The 19,103-nt window shown below is 56.8% G+C and overlaps 1 protein-coding gene across 2 annotated transcripts in view; it reads right to left on the minus strand.

Annotated features, from left to right (window-relative positions):
• The window catches only part of ECT2 (epithelial cell transforming 2), a 69,116-nt gene that overhangs the window by 31,402 nt on the left and 18,611 nt on the right, over positions 1–19,103 (minus strand). For both annotated transcript variants that reach the window (XM_061575710.1, XM_061575709.1), the window contains 4 exons: positions 17,510–17,606; positions 16,221–16,302; positions 12,179–12,257; positions 11,274–11,393 (listed from right to left, as the gene is read on the minus strand). In XM_061575710.1, coding sequence (XP_061431694.1) covers positions 11,274–11,393; positions 12,179–12,257; positions 16,221–16,302; positions 17,510–17,606 — 378 coding nt within the window. The remainder of the gene's footprint in view (positions 1–11,273; positions 11,394–12,178; positions 12,258–16,220; positions 16,303–17,509; positions 17,607–19,103) is intronic.

Consider the following 19,103-nt stretch of genomic DNA (forward strand, 5'->3'; position numbering starts at 1 on the left):
ATTGTCTTTTTATATGAAACCCGATCATCTGAAATTGGGAGAAATACGGTTTAATTGCTTCTAATTGCAGAACCGCACTTCGCCAACTTCTCAACGATGGGCTTCATCCATTCCAAGCTAAGGAACTCACTGGCGTCCACGACTGTGGAGAAGTTCGTGTTCATCACGACCAACCTGCCCGCCGCATTCTACGACTACCCCGTGCCCGACAGCCCCCCCCGAGTACGATAGCAGCACCGACGAGGAAGCAGCCTAAGCCTATCAGAGTTTCGTATTCATTAAACCAGGTTTTAATTTCCCGAAATCGGGTTTAATTGTATTAAAGAAAAAACCCGATGCCTGCCGCTGGAAAAATCGGGCTTTTATCCACCCATGAAGGCAGACAGACGATGGCGGGAAGGGTGGTTCCGTTACCGCGCCGTGCCGGCAGCAGATCAACGTGACGGTGAAAACCCCGCGCAGATTTACACACGGAGGCGTATTGAAGGCGACCGATTCTTACGACGCTAGAACAAAAAATAATTGGGAGTGTTGATTTCAGAGAGTGGCGGGGGCAGATGGCTCTCTAGGTGGGTTACGTGGCTCGGTGGCTCAGTAGATGGCTGGGTGTCTGGGTAGACCGGCTATATAGATTGCTGGGAAGATTTATACACAGGAGGCTGTGTGGCTGGATAGAGGCGTATATAGGTGATGGTGTCTATGTAGGTGGCTGGGTCGATGGCCAAACTGCCGAGCGACTGGGTGGTTACGCAGATGGCTGACCGGTCGAACAGTTGGGAGGAAAGGGCAGGGTGCCTGCGTGCAGCAGGCGGGGGTGGGGGGAGGGGGCACCGCAGCCCGAGGAGTGCTCTTCATTCGCACTGTTCCGTGCTGTGTAGGCAGCCGACACAGCACGGACGGCTGGGGGGGAAGAGGGGGAGCCTCCCCACTCGCGGCACGGACAGACGACGCGGCCGCACGACGCGGATGGGCGCAACGCCTCTCAGCCGGAACCCAACGCGGCGGCCACTTCGCATTCGCCGATGTCGACACTCGCGGCGTTTCATCCGCCGGCTTGGGTGGCACGGTGCAGCGTCCTCCACCCCCTCCCCCCCCCGCCGTGTCTGCCTATCGCTGACTGTTTGGGGGGCGGAGGGGGGGGTTACGCGCCGTGAGCGACCGCCCATTTTGGTCATCACCATCACTCAGGGTAGAGATGCGGGGAAAGCACAACGTCCGAGCCGCCTTCGTCTCCCCAGTGGGACCCCTTACACGCACGCACACACACTCAGCACGCACGCACGCACACACTCGCACGCACGCACACACTCACGCGCACTCATGCACGCACGCGCACTCACAAGGCTTCCCCACATAGCTCTTTTCGCACTCACACACACGCGGTTTCCCCACACGGCTCCTTGCACACAAACGCATGGCACCGACGGCACACACTGCAACGCGCGGTGCCGTACAACGACGGGCGCCGTTCGCCACCAAGTGGAGGCGACGTCGCCAGCCGTGCTCGTGCCAGGCTCGGTGCACTTTGAGGCCATGTGAAATGTCGAAGGGCTTGCTGCCGACTGAGATTACTGGCAGATGCAGCATTGTTGTACAAAGAAAAAAATCCCCCCCGTGTCGCCTCGACAGTGTTGTACAGACAGCAATGAACACGTGTAACACAATGTAACATCGTGCGCTGCTGCGTTACGCACACAGCACCGAATTCGCAATGCCACGCACACAATCCTCCACATAGAGCACAGCTCGTGCAAGTCTGCACACTCGCAGCACTACAAAGACAAAGACCCCCCGGGGTAACCTTCAACCGATTGTTGGGGCAAGTGCTGTTAGCGGGCACCTATGAAGGCCAGCACAGCGCACGACGGGGTCGGAGGGCAACACCACACCCGGCCGCCTTTGTCTCCCCAGTGCTTTGGCTTTACACACCGCACCAGGGTACTTATTTTACGGCCGAGTCAACCGAGGGAATGCGATGTCACAGTTGTGACCGGGAATGGAACTCGGGCTGCCAGGGTTTACAGCGCCGATCACTTGGGCCGCTCGTCGTTTGTTGCCGAGGTTCGCGGTTCCACTTCGGCGGGCAGCCCCGGCGATCACTGCGGTTGCGTCGTGTTAACCGTAACATGCCACGTCTGCCACGCAGTAGGCCATTGTGTGTTGGCGTCATGGTCACTCGGAAAACGACTCCGTCGTGCCCTCTCACAGGCCTGGCGCCGACGTGCCGCCTCGTGCTGCAGAGGAACCGCGGCCGCTGGGGGTGCCCCAGGCTAGGCCCCGGGCTAGGCCCCGGCTCAGGCCACGCGGCGGCAATCGTCGCCCCACCGGCTGGCGGGAGACCGATGCCCCCTCGCGGGGGCCAGGTGCCGACGTGCTGCCTCGCGCCATGTGGGGACAGCTGTCGCTGGGGGTGCCCTTTCAAACGCGTCGAGGCGAGATGCGACGATGCACGCCGCGGCGCAGGGGGGAGGGCGGCCTCCATCGAAAACCCAAGCGCGACCGTCAACGGCTACGGCGCGGCGTGACGCGCTCGGGGGAATCGACGGCGACCGCCCATACCGACCCTCCTGCCTCGCCGACGCCGCAGCGGCCGAGCGCGGCGTGACGCCGGGGTTGTGGAGGTGCCGGCGGCACGTGACGGCGCAAGGGCAGCGGCATTCGAGCCGCGCGTGCTCTGCCTCCGCAATCGCCGCAGAGGCTTCGCTGCCGCGGTGGCGGGTGGGTTGGGGAGGGGGGGGCAGCCTTAACCCCCGCTTGGCGCGACGCTCTGCACGCCAATTAGGATGGGGGGGAGAGCGCCAATCACGAGGGTGCGTGGCTTGGTCAGCAAATGGTGCGTGTGCACACGTGTGTGTCTGTGTGTGTGTCTGTGTAAGCGATAGTGTAGCGGTTAGCGCGCTGCGCTATGAACCCGGCGACACGGGTTCGATTCCCGCTCACTGCCAACACCAGCGATGATTAACTGAACTGTTTATGGGCCTCCCCTAGGTCGACTCAGCCTCAAATGAGTACCTGGTGCGGTGTGTAAACATCGCCACTGGGGAGACAAAGGCGGTCGGGCGTGGTGCTGGCCACCCACCCCCTCGTGTACCGTTCCGGCCTTCATAGGTGCTCGCTAACAGCACTTGCCCCTACAGTCTGTTAAGGCTATACGGGGGATCTTTGTCTTTAGGGTGGGTATCGGTAGCGCAGCGGTTATTCGGGACTGCGCTACAAACCCGGCGACACGGGCCGGGAATTTCCCGCTCACGGCCAACGTCGGTAACCGAACCGGGTGCCAGGTCGACTTAAAACAACAGGGCACCTGGTGCAGGAGGAGGGTGAACATTCGGCCACGTTTCTCAAGCAGACAACGGGAGGGAGCGTGGCCAAGGAGATTCGGAGCTGTGCGGGTAGTGGAGCGACGACACGTTAAGCAGCTTGCCGCGCAGCGTTACGCGGCCGATGTGGGGATAATGCCAAGAGCCCAACGACGAACCAATTCCATCGGCTGATTATTAAGCTCGCGACACAGAGCTTTGCATCGCGAGTAAGCAGCTGTGGTGGTTGCTGTTGTTGTTTTTTTTCTATATCCGCATACGTTGTAAGTAATGGGTTCACCGGGGTCGAAAGCGCACCGGGCTTTGAACTCGGCACAGCCTGGGTTCGACCACCGGCCCACGGCTAATATCGGTGGCAGAGTGGTATCTGCACCAACACACTGTACATAATTCTAGATTTGAAGCTTTCGTGACTGCAAGGATTCATATTCTTAGGTTCTTTCAGTAAAGTCACGTAGGTAAAACATTAAAATTAATAAAAGTAAAATAAAATAAAAATCAAAAGTAAGTTGAGGGGGGAGGAGAGGGGGGGGGGAGCTCATCAACTTACTTTTAAGGGATTACATCTTGAATCATTGCCTCACTTGATGCAGCAAATCTGGCTGTGACGGTCCCACCTGATGACGGAGACTTGTGTTGCCTCCGAAACGTCGTGACTTTTATTTTTATTTTATTTTACTTTTATTAATTGTAATGTTTTACCTACGTGACTTTACCGAAAAAAGCTAAGAACACTGTACATACATACCAAGTGGTATGTATACCAAGTGGTATGTACGCAATGCGTTCCCACGTCATCCCTGCAAGCCACTATAGAGGCGGTTCCCATTCTCTCTCTGGATCATCGCTTGCACACGGGGCAGACGCGCAGAGTGGGCGCGCCTGCCAGCTTCCAGAAAACGTCACACGACGCAGCCTTTCGCGACCAATAACACGCTTTGGATCAAATCGCGCGAGTGCGATTGTGTGTTGTGCACCCTCCTCCACCCACCGAGATGAACAAGCACCCAAAATGAATACTGCGTCAGCGGTGCGTTGGGAGAGCGACCCACGAGCATTCAACACGTTTAATGACGTGTCACTGGTAGTTGCAGCCGGTAACGTCAGGCTATTGCCAGAAATCTGAAAATGCCCTCCCAGCCTTGGGCCTTAAATAGGCGGAGTGATACGATGCCTTGGAAATAACGCGCCATGTAAATCTCCACGAGCTTAGATGTCATCAACGTGTGCCCGCAAGAGAGCACGAAGTGAGACATTAAGTTTAAATGTGCTCGAATAAATTATAACGTTACGTTAGAATCTGTTATACTTATTCAACCTCTGAGGCTTGGACAACCCAGACCCCCCAACGACTCCCTCCCTCCCTCCCTCCCTCCCTCCCTCCCTCCCTCCCTCCACTCCGCAAAATCCGCAGAACTGACCCGAGAGGTCACGGTTTGCATTGCCATTCTCCCCCCGTAATGACGGTAATAGGGGTGGCATTACGCGTGACTTTTTGATGGCATTAAAGAGTGGTTTATGATCACGGGCTAGCGAGGCCTCTCCCCCCTCCTCCTTGGCGACTGCAGCGCGGCACGTGTCCTCGGAGTGGCTCGCTCCCGGAACTGCAAGCCGCCCCCGAACCACGATGCAAGCCTTCCCGCCCGACCCCCGGCCAAGGCGAGGACCGGCTCAAACATTCACTACCAATGTTCAGCCAGGAGTGGGGGTCGAACTCGCATGGCCAGTTTCGTTGAGCAGCACGCTAACCGCTGCACCAGCGCTCCCCGCTCTCAAAGACCAATATCCGGCATATGGCCTTAAACAAGACTGTTGTGGCAAGCGCTGTTGGTGAGCAGCACCTATGAAGGCTGCAACGGCACACGAGGAGGTGGGTGACCAGCACAACGCCCGCCCCCTTCTTCGTCTCCCCAGTGGCGATGTTTACTACGCACCGCACCGTGTAACGCATTTGAGGCCGAGTCGAACTAGGGGAGGCCCAGGACCGGTTCAGATAATCGTCACAGGTGTTTGCAGTGCGCGTGCGCGTCCGCGCGTGCGAGTCAAGCGTCATGACTGACAGCCCGGGGGGGGGGGGAAAGGAGGGGGAGATTCGAGAGCACAAAGGTCTCTTCGGCGGTTTGAGCCCCGCGCGGCGCCGAGTTTTCAATCAAACGCAGCGGCGCGCGCGCCGATTCCCCGACACGCGGGCGGCGGCCGTCAAGACGCGCGGAACGGCGGGTCCCCCCCCCCGTCCCCCGCCCATCCTACCCCCCCCCGCCCGCGAGTGAGGTGCTCGCGCAGCCACGTGATTTATGTCTGCGGTAATCCTGCGGTGTAATTTCGCTGCACCACGCCGCCGAATCCATCTTTCCGTGACCTTATAAACAAGGCCGTTACCGGCGCGTTTAGAGCGGTGCCGGGATGCCGGCAGCCCCGGCGAGCGCCCGCGTCCAACGGGGCGGGGGGGGGGGAAGGAAGCGCGGAGCCCCGACGCCGCCGTGGACGCGGGGAAAGAATTGCTCGCATTTTATTTCGCGACAACCCCGCGAAAGCCAAGAATGAACGGCCCCGGGAAGGGGAAGCGAGTATTTCATAGAAACGTCTCTCTCGCTCTCCCCGCCGTGCCTGCGCAGGGAAGTGATGCATTCCGCGCGGCGGCTCGCGGAGCAAAGGACCGGGGGGGAGGGATGAGCGAGAGGGTCACGGTGCGCCCCCACCCCGCTCCCTGCCCCCCCCCCCCCCCACCGCCCCCGACCCACAGCGTGCAGCCACCCCGTGGTCTCCTCCAACTGTTCAACCAGCCAGCCATCTGCACGGCCACTCAGCCGCTCGGCAATCTAGCCATCAACCCAGCCACCCAGATAGACCTCTCTGCCCGGCCGCCCATCATCCTAGCCACTTAAACAGGCATCTATTGAGTCACCCAGCCCCCTGTATAGCCATCAACGCAGCTACCGAGATATCCATCTAGCCAGCCACCTAGACAGGCATTTACCCATCCACCCATGAACCCAGCCACTGAAAACAGACATCTATTGAGTCACCTATGTAGCCATTTAACCCAGCCATACAGATAGGCATCTATTCAGCCACCCATCCACGCACCTACAGAGAAATACCCCGCTATAAATTCCCACATGATGCGTTATTTCGCATTACACGTTGATGGTGATTGAGGCAACATATTTCCTTGTAAGTTAAATGTTTTACATACGTGGCGGTATTGTTAAAAGCGCATATTTTTTTTGGCGCAATTCATTTTGTTAACCAGGAATGCACACGGTGAATACGGACTATTTCGTCGCCACGTGACGGAGGGGATATCCCTAACGACGGGGGAGGGGGGGGGGTGTCCCCTCCGCGTCACGGGGGGGGGGGGGGGGGGGGGGGGAACATCCCTCTGCGTGATGGGGGGGAAGCCAGACTCGACGATGTGGAGGAGTCTGCCAACATGGTGGTGGTGGTGGTGGCGGTGCTCCAGTTCCGCAGTGAGGAGCTGGCAATGAGGATCTGATGCAGCTGGGACAACGCCGAGCTGAGGAAGAGGCGAATGCAACGATACCACAACCACCACCACCACCACCACGAAAAGTTAACCGGCATTCACTGCCACAAGAAGCTGGAGCTGCAGAAGAAGAAGACGAATTCTGTCCAGCTGTCTTTGGACGTATTTATTTTTTTACAAAAGCTTCGCAATCGTAGCCAGAAGGTCCAGAGAAGCGCCCAGAGAAGAGGCAGCAGCCTCTTCTCTTGTGCACATCGCCGTTGGTCCCAGCTTCATCGACAGACGCAGAGGCCGGAGATCCTGCCCCTTCCTCTGCATAACACCACCACTGCTCACGCCACGAGGCCACTCCGCAGCAAGCACTTCAACCGGTCTCCGGCAAGTTTGATCTACGGTAGTCATTCGTGTTTATTATAAATCGTTTGCATTTTTGTACGCCCACCGTGAGATTTAGTCACGCGTATTTTTTCCAACCCAGAAATGTCGGCTAGGAATACAACCCCTGATTTGAACATTAATGTCTTTGGGAAGTTAAGAGTTCGCTTTAAGTACCTTAGATTCAAGAAGCATTTCCCATATACACCCAGTCACCGAGACGGACATCTACCCAGCCACGCAGCCATCTAGATAGACGTTTGCCCAGCCACCTAGACAGACATCTACCCAGCCGCTCAGCCACTTATATACAGATCAATTTATCTACCCAAAAACAAACACATCCACTAAATCACCCGAACACCTGAAAACACATCTACACAGCCGCACAGTAAATCTTCCACCTAGCCACCCTGGCGGTCCCTCTCCAACCCCCCTTCCTTGCATGGAGCAAACCAACCGTCCACCCCCAATGAGCTACCCAGACGACCCACTTATGGAGTGAAACAATCACCCAGCCGTAAATAGACTCGGCCACCAATCCATCAAGTCACTCATCCAACCTACTTTCCCCCGGCCTCCCAGCAGCATATCTACCACAAACACCTGTACACATAGCCATTCAGCCCCCTATCCACTCAGCCACGGAGTTACCCATCCAGCCAACTACCCATCCGCTCAGCTACCCTTACATAACATCGACACATCCACACAGCTACCCATCGATACAGCAGCCATGCCTTCACCCATCAAACCTTCAATTCGGCCACCGACTCGCCAAACCGCCGAGCCACTTACCCACCCCGACCACCGATACAACCGGCCAGCCGCCTATCTATCCCGCTACTCATCCACCCACCTACCTGTCCGGCAAACCATCCGCCAAGCACCGAGCCGCCGAACGAACTACCCCATCCACCTCGACGTCACTTACTTTTGATCGTAACAAAAAATAAAAAAATACCGCGAGCGAGCGACAGCTTGCCGAGACGCAACGTCTCCCCTGCGTTGATGCGCAACGCTAAGGGTGTGCGCGTGTGTCCAGAGCGCGTGCAGGCCACGCGGAGCACAGGGACCATCAACGGCGGGTGGCCTCCCACACGGACATCAGAGTGCCAAGCGCAGCCGGGCAGAGAGGCAGCGGGGGAAACGGCGCGCGTCGGAGCGGACGAGCGAACAGACACGATGACGCGCGCGGTCGGCGAAGAGACCGCACACAGAGGAGTGCGCGTGTGGGCACGCATTGAACCAATGGAGCTTGCTGCACATAAACACAATGGTTCCCCCCCCCCAACCCCCGTTCCCCCCGCGTAGCCTTTAACGGGACCACTGGGGCAAGCGCCGTTAGCGAGCGGCGGCCTACGATGGTCGGACACGGCGCTCGGCGGGGTGGAGTGGCCAGCACCACGTAAAAGGCACACAGCCCACACCTCCGCACACACACAGACGTATAGACACACACATACACACCTCCACAGACAAAGACGCATGCACGCACACACATTCCCATATGCACACACCTCCAAAGATACCCCGTACAGACTTAACAGATTGTTGGGGCAAGTGCTGTTAGTGAGTAGCAGCACCTATGAAGGCCGGCACGGCACACGAGGGGGTGGGTGGCCAACACTACGCCCGGCCGCCTTTGTCTCCCTAGTGGCGATGTTTACACACCGCACCAGCTACTCATTTGGGGCTGAATCGACCTAGGGGAGGCTCAGGTGGTGGCCATGAGCAAGAATCGAACACGGGTCGCAAGGGTGCATAGCGCAGCGCGCTAACCGCAACACTACCGCTCCCGCGGCACACACAGACACACACATACCTACCCACGCACACTAGTGCACACAAACACAACTACCCACGCACGCTGACACACACACACAAAAATAAAGATATCCCGTACAGCCTCTAACAGACATTTGGGGCAAGCGCCGTTACAAATCACCGAAGGAGGCCGGCACGACCCACAAGGCAGTGAGCGGCCAGCACCATCCCCAGCCGCCTTTGTCCCCCCAGTGGCGATGTTTACACATCGCACCAGGTAATCATTTGAGGCCGAGTCCACCTAGCGGAGGCCCCGGACCGATTCAAATAATCGCCACCGGCGTTGGCGTTCTTGAGCGGAGGAGGAAGCGAGCTCGGGTCGCCGGGTTCGTAGCGCAGCGCGCGCTAGCCGCCTGCGCCGCCGCTCCCCCCGGCGCACGCAGCTCCACGCCACCGGGCACACGAGTGGCATGCGAGCGGCACGCGTGCCCGGTGGCGCCGTCGCGCAGCCTCTAAAGCGGCGATCAACCCGGCCGCGCGCCGCGCACCACGGAGCGTTGGCGGCGGCGTCGCGCTTCCGCGCACCACGGCCCCGATCAGAGGCGGCAGATCTGCGGAACAATAATAATTACACATCTCCCAGGAAATCCGCTTCAAACGGCTCGCATTGTTTAGAGTAAGAAAATAGAAACAACCGCCACCCTCCCCCACCCCGCGCCCCACCCCCGCCGCCTCCCCATCTCTGGAGCAGACACCAGCTCATCAGTCATTGTAATGTATTCAAATGATTCTGTATGTGAGAAATGCTTTGGAAAACGACGTACGAGCACACGTGGTGTGTTTTCCCCCCCTCCCCTTCTCGCGCCCGCATTAACCCCTTCACCTCGCTACGACCTTCAACCTACGACCCCCGCGGGCCAAATTCACGGCTGCCCCCTCCTCCCCCCCCCAACGACAGCAACCGACAACCGGCGATGGCGACGATCCCACCGATCGTGGTCACTGCCGCCCCACACCCCCACCGCTAGCCCTTCCTCCTCCTCTCCCCGTCCGCTCCGCACGCCCGCGGACAGGGGACGCCGCGGCCGGGGGCGCGAAAGGGGGCAGGCCACGGGTAACAGCGGGCCCCGTAGGTGGCACCTGTGCGGGTGTCGATGGGGTGGCACGGCGTGGCGGCGTGCCGAGGGTTAATGTTTTATGCATTAGCGGAGATTTACATGTTTTCCCAAAGCGAGGGGGAGTCAGTCATGCGGCAACGCACGCACGTGCGCCCGCACACACGCACACACACCTCTCGCTGGCTTGCAGCCACAAAGACAAAGATCCCTGCCCGCCCGTATAGCCTCCACAGGCTGTTCGGGGCATGTGTTGTTGGCAAGCACCGATGAAAGGCCGGCACGGCGCACGAGGCCGGGACAGTGCACAGCCGCCTTTGTCTCCCCGGCGGTGACTTTTGCACAGCGCACCAAGCGCTCGCTTCAAGCCAAGTCAACCTATATTCTTGGTTCTTTCGGTAAAGTCGCGTAGAAGGGAAATAACAAAATAATAAAAAAAAAACATAATATTTCCCTTCTACGTGATTTTACCGAAAGAACCAAGAATATGAATCCCTGCAGTCACGAAAGCTTTAAATCGAAAAAATCAAAGTCAACCTCCGGTGGGCCTAGGCCAGGTTCAGACATTTGGCGGTGACGTTAACCGCGATGGGAATCAAACTCAGGACACACCAACCATCACAAGTCCGCTCCCCACTGCACGTACAGATGTGGGACTCCCAAGGCCATGCCCCACCACCTGGCAGAGGGAAGGAGGCAACGGCCCGGTGTAATGACATTGGTTGTGATGACCTCTTGACCTTCGGACAAGGATTTGCATTTACATGGCACTTTTATTTTTCATTAATAAAGTCCTTGTATACTCGGTGAAGTCTCACCGAGTCTCAAGATCCTTCGGCAACAGGGTCCTGCCAAGTTTTGAGAGGAAGGGGGCCGACACTGCTCGTGCGTGCGTGCGTGCGCATGAATGCCTGCGCGCGACCCCCAACGGGTAAGCTGACAAAACGGCCGCGGCATTTTGAGACGGCTGCCCGGGGGACGATGGGGTTTCGACGGAAACATTCGGAAACAAACCAGGGTCGGTGGATCACCGCACGGAAGTTGAGCGAAACTCCCTTCCCCGTGGGTGGGCGTCCAGGAGCCGTGTACCCCGTGCTCGCGACAAGAAGGCGGCACAACACAACAACTCAAAGAGAGCCAAACGAGGAGAGGGAGCCCAGCAGAGCCGGTGTGCTGGGCGCGCTTGGCGTGGCGGGCGAGGGTCCCTACCTCCAGGCAGTCGGTGAACAGGAACATGGAGATGGTCTCGCCGCGGTCGCAGAGTTCATCATCCAGCGCCGTCACCTCCTCGCGAGCCACCAGCGTGCGGTGCGACGACAGCAGGTTGGCCTGGCCGCACGGACACACGCGGACACCGCCTTCACGACCCTCCACGCACTCTCCTGCCTCTCCCCTCTCACCTCACTCTACTCCACTCCACGCACTCTCCTACCTCTCCCCTCTCATCTCACTCTACTCCCCTCCACGCACTCTCCTGCCTCTCCTGCCTCTCCCCTCTCCAACCTCTCCCCTCTCATCTCACTCTACTCCCCTCCACGCACTCTTCTGCCTCTCCCCTCACTCCACTCCCCTCCACGCACTCTCCTACATATCCCCTCTAACCTCCCCTCCACGCACTCTCCTGCCTCTCCCCTCTCACCTCACTCCACTCCCCTCCACGCACTCTCCAACCTCTCCCCTCTAACCTCCCCTCCACGCACTCTCCTGCCTCTCCCCTCTCATCTCACTCTACTCCCCTCCACGCACTCTCCCACCTCTCCCCTCTCATCTCACTCTACTCCCCTCCACGCACTCTCCTACCTCTCCCCTCTCATCTCACTACTCCCCTCCACGCACTCTCCTGCCTCTCCCCTCTAACCTCCCCTCCACGTACTCTCCTACCTCTCTCGTCTCATCTCACTTGTCTCGCTGTACGCCCGTTCCCTAGGTCGACTCAGCCTTAAATTAATACGCGGTGCGGTGAGTAATAACATCGGCACTGGGAAGACGAAAGCCGTGTCGGCCTAGATTAGGCGCCTGCTAACAGCGCTTGCCCCAACGGTCTGTCAAAGGCTACGCAGGGAGTGTGTGTGCCCGTCCGTCCGTCTGTCCATCCCCGTGTGCGTGCATCTCACCGGGCAGCCCTCGACCTCGTACACGATGTCGAATATCAGGCGCTGCCCCTCCGTCTTGCGCTTGTCCTCGTTAATGTGCCTTCACGCCACGGGGCAGGGGACACACCGGGTACATGCATTGGGACACGCAAGGTGACACGCGGGGGGGGGGGGGGGGGACACGCGGGGGGGGGCACAAGGTGGGAGGGACACGCGGTGGGGGGGGGGGCATGCGGAGGGGGGACACGCGGGGTCACAGCGGGCGGCACGGTGGCGGCGGGCGCAGCGCTGACGCTCGTGCCCCCCTGCCGCGACAAGGGAGCTCGGGTTTCGTTGCCCCCGGCTCGCGCTCCCGTTCCACGTGACATTTGTACCACCGACCCCCTTTGCTCCCGCCTGCCCCCCTTCTGCATCGCCTACCCCAGCTTTTGCGATGGGTTTCCCCCCGGGGTTCTACCGTTTCCTGCAAAAATTTCTTGAAGACGACGTCCCAGGAGATTTGGCCAAACGCGCCAACGCTGAGCAAGGTGCCAAGCGGGGATCACGCTGCACCACGCGGCTGCCTGCAGTGACGCGGCGCCGCGGTGGGCCAGGGAGGGTCGGTGGATCACCGCACGGAAGTTGCGTGAAACTCCCTTCCCCGTGGGTGGGCGTCCAGGAGGAGCAGTGTGCCCCGTGCTCGCGACGAGAAGGCGGCACAGCACAAGTGCAAGACTCCGTCTGCACCATCTGTGTGCGACGGTGAGTTTACCCCTCCGGTTCCCTCCCAAAATGTAAACAACACAAACCCATAATGCTTCACAACACAAACCCAGAACGCTTCACAACACAAACCCATAACGCTTCACAACACAAACCCATAATACTTTACAACACAAACCCAGAACGCTTGACAACACAAACCCATAATACTTTACAACACAAACCCAGAACGCTTTACAACACAAACCCAGAACACTGTACAACACAAACCCATAATACTTTACAACACAAACCCATAATACTTTACAACACAAACCCATACCACTTTACAACACAAACCCATAACACTGTACAACACAAACCCATAATACTTTACAACATAAACCCAGAACGCTTGACAACACAAACCCATAATACTTTACAACACAAACCCAGAACACTTCACAACACAAACCCAGAACACTTCACAACACAAACCCATACCACTTTACAACACAAACCCATAACACTGTACAACACAAACCCATAATACTTTACAACACAAACCCATACCACTTTACAACACAAACCCAGAACACTTCACAACACAAACCCATAACACTGTACAACACAAACCCATAACACTTCACAACACAAACCCATACCACTCTACAACACAAACCCATAATACTTGACAACACAAACCCATACCACTTCACAACACAAACCCATAACGCTTCACAACACAAACCCATAACAACGTCCTGTCTGGATCAAACGGGGTGCCTGCATCACACACGGATTGGGCGAAACCTTGAAGGAGAGAACGCGTGGAGGGCAGCATGTCAACTGGCAGCGATCAATGACTAAAGACCTTCAGAATCTGGGTATCACACGGAGGGAGCCGAGATCGATGATTTGCTGACCAGGACTGATGGCGACGTTCCCGTGCAACGCAAATTGACCACCAAGGCTCCACGCGACTGACCTCAGTAACCTTTACACGACACTCATCAGTGACACTATGATACTCGCTCCCATAACAGGCGGGCAAGGAGAAAACACACTCTCGCGCTCGTGCAAACAAGCACACGGGCGTGCGCGCGCGCTCATCCAACACACACACACACAGAGACAAAGATACCCCGGATACTCTTAGGTTTTTTCGGTAACGTCACGTAGGTAAAAAATAAAAAATAATAAATGAAAATAAATGAAAAAACATCAATTAATTGATTTATTTTCATTTATTGTTATTATTTAATAAATGTAATAAATCAATTAATTGACTTATTTTCATTTATTATTATTATTTAATTTTTAGTTTTTATTTTTACCTACGTGACTTTACCGAAAAAACCTAAGAGTATGAATCCTTGCAGTCACGAAAGCATCAAATCTAGAATCCCCCGGATAGCCTCAACAGACTTTTGGGGACGAGTGCTGTTAGCGAGCACCGCTGAAGGCCGACAGAGCACACGGTGGGGGGTGGGGTGGGTGCCCGACACCATGCCTTGATCTCGTAGGTACTCGTTTAAGGCTGAGCAGACCTAGGGAAGGCCCAGGAACGGTTTAGATAATCGTCATTGGCGTTGGTTGTGATGAGAAACGAACTCGGGTCGCCGGATTCGTAGTACAGCAACGCTATCCACTGCGCCACCACTCCCCAGCTACATACATCCAATGCCAATACAACCGCCATTCGCCACTAAGTGACGGTGACGTCACCACGGCGCCTACGCCAGACCACGTGAAGTGTCGAAGGCTTGCCGACGACACGCATCACACGCACGCACGACCACCAATGCCGCCGCCGCCACCACAACCACATCGGCAGGAACGAGTTTCTCTCGTTGGATGTTCGAGGGCAATTTTGGAACACATTTCAGATTTCTGCATCGTTTACCTTGCACGTGCTAATGTTACGTGACGCGACGACAGTTTTGGAAGGGGGGGGAAAAGTTTAGAAGTGGCGTAATACGTGCGATGTCAATTCCCGCGGTCGTCCCAGATTTCACATTAATCCGGAAAAACAATTTGATTCGTTTAAATTAATCCGCAGCTAAAATAAAACAACCAAAATATACAACGCAACCGCCATTGGCCAAACAATCCCAACGTTACAATTTACCTGCAAATTACACGAACCGAGATTACACGCGGCAACAACAACATCGCCCCTCCCACCCCCCCGTACTGAAAAAAGTTTGCGGGACCCCCCCTCCCGCCGCCTCCTCAAGAGAATTTCCGAGGCTCGGGCAAGGTTTTCTTGGGCAAACAAAGCAGAGTTGAAATTATTTTTTCTATTTTCTCTTCGGAATTTCAAATCTCGGCGCGATTGCCACTCGATTCGTGTGTTTTTCTTTTCTCTCCTCTTTCAGATTTTTCAGATTAAAACGAAAATTGGGAACGCATCCCGAGCACAAAAAAAAATCCATTACGCCAGCTGGTAGGATGACGAACGCAATCAACGCACACGCGGCGTTCATTATCTAGGCGAGCGACTAATGGAATCGCCAAACGCCCATGCACGGCTCGACGGCTGTGCGTGCTTCGCGAAAGGGGGGGGGGGTTTGGTATCGGAGGCGTACACCAAGTACAAAAGGACGTTTGATCTGTGAGGAATCCCTCAAGTACTCGCGAGCGAATTAGACGCTTTTGAATTGTGGGCGATGCGAGCGGGCGAAGGCTTGCAGCGCACTCGCAGGTGCGGCTCTCGCGAGCGAGGCTCTCACGAGTGCCTGGAGTGCTCTCGCGAGCGAGGCTCTCACGAAGGCCACGGCAAGATCGACGCGGAGCGAGCAAGCGAGCGGGGGTGCACGCCCTCGGCAGCGGCCGCCTCGTTGAAACGCGAGCGGGGAGAAGCCGCGTGAGCGAGCGCACGGTGGTGGTTGCTAGCCGAGGCCTGGAACCGATTCAGCTAATCGCCGCCGATGCTAACGCAGACCGGGAATTGAATTCGGGGCTCATCACGCAGCGCACCAACCAACGCGCGTTGCCGCTCCCCGCGTGCGCTCGCAGACGTGCACACAGACGCGCACGCAGACGTGCACGCAGACACGCACGCAGACGCGCACATGCCCTTGAGATTGAGGCCAAGCAGCAGCGCGGGTGACTGTGCCATCACCGGCATGGCAATGAGCCGAGCACCCAGACACAGCCCCCCCCACCTCCGATACCAATGCCCGCCATTCGCCACTAAGTGACGGTGACGTCACCACGGCGCTTGTGCCAGGCTATGTGCACGTCGAGGCCACACCACACACTACACGCACTACACACACACCCGACACGCACGCAGTTGCCGGTGCCGACCCCCCTCCCCTCCACTCTCGGCACGGGCGAGGCGCCCACGGACGGGGGGGCCGGGGCGGTAACGTACGTCATGACCTCCTTGAGAGCCTCGATGGCGTTCCTGAGGCTCCGCTTGTCGGCGCTCCCCTCCGACGTGTGCTTCATGATGTCTGCGCGTGCAGACGGACAAAAGGCAACGGTCACCCGCGGGCGGGGGTAAGTGCCGCTCGCCAGCTACGAGGCGGCGGGTGGCCAGCGCCGCGCCCGGCCGGACCGCCTTTGTCTCCCCCAACTAATTGAAGGCCGAGTCTACCTAGGCGAGACCCGGATCAGTTTGGGATATTTGTCACCGGTGTTGGCCGTGAGTGGGAATCTAACTCGGGGGAGGCAGCGGGGTTTGTAGCGCATTGCGTTGATCGCTACACTACACTCACCCACTCATCTCCTTTATCCAAGCTCTTTTCATAACAACAACAACGATAACCTTGCTCGCTAAAAACACATGACGTCACTCTCGTCTCGGGCGACTTTGAGAGTGCCGTTTGCCGCTGCCCAGTTGCCGTTTCGGGCCCGCGCTCAGCAACCGTTGCTCTCTCGTCGACGCACAATTTGGAATCTAAAGCATGATTTTATTGCAGCGGCTGCCCCAAAGTTTTGGAACTAACCTCGTTGTGTCCCTCTTGGCATCCCCATTCTGCCATCTCTGTCCTCAATTTAAGCGGACTCAATTAAAATCAGTTTTAACACGTAGCAGGCTTTCGCGACCAATACTAGCCATAATAAAGGTTTTTTGGGTTAGATCGCTGCAAGTATAAATGTGTCGTAACCCTCCAGCTAGTTAGGTTTGTCACATAAACAACGTGCGCCAATTAGTTACTGCTTCAGCCCACCGGAGTGTTGGAGAGTAAATCCACATTTACAATTTGAGCAGTACGACGTTTCGCTGGTAATTACATCCAGCATCATTGGGCAATTTGACAGAGTAACCTTTATAATCTATTAAAATCGCTCGACGTTAAGTGCTATTCTAGTTATCATCAACGGTGGTGTTTTACATCTGTAACTGCGGAAGGCTTCGATGCAGTCTGCCGAACGAGTCGCTCGTTTTAAAATAAAAAGCTTCTTAGCTCTTCGGGCTTTACTCCGTGGCAAATGCCGAGACCGTCAAAACTCACGAAACACGAGAGCTCGGTTGAGCAGCTAGCGGCTGTCGCCCGGATTCGAACCCGGGTTCTTATCGGTGCCGGGCAAGCACCACCCAGCCCGCTTGGCATCTCCGTCCCTTACCGCGCACGCTACCCCCCCCCCCCGCTGTTCCCCCCGCACCCCCCCCCACCTCCCCCACACCCCCCCCACCTCCCCTGCATCCCCCCTCACCGTTGAGGAGCAGCCCCACGCTGGGCAGGCGCTGGACCGGGCGGATGAGCAGCTCCTTCAGGGACTGCCGGCCACACTGCGGCTTCGCCTGGTTGATCTGAGTGCGAGCAGAAGGGGAGGGAACAGGGGTGGGGGGTGGGGGGGCGAGCGAGCAGGGGGGAGTAGAGCCCATGACACCAGGGTGGAGAAGAGGATGGGATAAAACATAGTTTACAAACTAAATCACGCAAAGATTTCTTCCACGTTTTTTCAGTCGCATATCTGAGCCGAGCCAGCGCAGGGCTCTCACCACACAGCTGTTTCTTAGCGCACAGCCAGTGGAAGTGCCGAGACAGGCCGTGACCAAACTGCGAAACGCCGGGCCTCGACAAGATATTCGAATCTGCCTCGGGGCCGAGCAGGGCCAGGAGCGGGGGCTACCGTCGCGCTCGACGCTTCGCCGCGTCATCTGCGCGTGTCTCGTTGGCCGCGCGCGATGTCAGCCGTCCACGCATTACGAGCGACGCCAGCGGCTTTCCGCAGCGGGCAAAAACAAACCCGGCCCCGCCTCTTGACCAGCGGCAGGCCGGTTCGGCAACGGCACCGTCGCTGCTCGCGCGTGCCGGTGGCAAGTGCCCGGCCGTCGCTTTCTAAAGTCTGCCGAAACCTTAGAACCTAGCGTCTCAGCGGTGTCGGCTCGGAGCTCCGACCTCCGAGCCGACGTTCTGCGTCAGATTCCCGTTCTGAGACGTCTGCAAGTCGCAGGGCGGGACGTCCCGTTTTACCGCCGAATCTCGGAACGCGCGAGCGGGTCAGCGTTCATTTTCTTCAGAGAGGCGCAGCGCTTCCGATTGGCACGGTTGGCTAACGTATGGTTGCGAAAGAAGTTCAACCTACGTACGTGGCGCCTTTGTTATCAAAGACATTGTTACTCACCGCAGAGAACCGCAGCGTCACGACCGCACCCTACGATAGCAGATGCCAAACTGCACCGCGCGCCCTCTCGCGTGGCCTTGTGGGGGAGCCTCGTTACCTACAAAGTTATTTAAGATAATTGGTTTTTTACCCTTTTATCTGGCAACAAAACTGACACCTTTTTTACAAGGAGTCATGTTTGCATAGACCGCAATACCTGCAGTCGTAATGCAAACAAAAAACATAACTCTGATAATGTATGCACTGTCCTTGAAGTTGATTGGTCCACACCCGAGACAGCTTTCCTTAGAGCCTAGTCTCACATGGGTTGGACCAGATGATGCCAAAAGGCGCACAACTCTAAGACAATCCACCATCAGAATATGTTGACAGATAAAAGGGTAAAAACGCAATTATCATATTTTTTCTTCTGGCAAATGAGGTTGCAATGGTGTAAAGTTACTTTACTTAAGTTTCATGAGGGCTAAGGATCACGAAACTGAGAAAACGACAGGAACAAGTATAACCCGTAAAAACAAAGTTTTTCACTCTAAATCCTTTATATGCGTGGCGGCTAGAGTCCTCTCATCCTCTGGCTTGAGATGGCTGCCACCTATGGGTCAGATGATTGTCTGCCAGTATTAAGCAATTGGTAATTAAATATTTAATTTGTTTTCCCTAAACAGTGTAAAATTTTGGA

This window comes from Lethenteron reissneri, chromosome 58 (assembly GCF_015708825.2).
Source record: "Lethenteron reissneri isolate LAM-NWPU_2019-01 chromosome 58, ASM1570882v1, whole genome shotgun sequence".
Lineage (NCBI taxonomy): Eukaryota > Metazoa > Chordata > Hyperoartia > Petromyzontiformes > Petromyzontidae > Lethenteron > Lethenteron reissneri.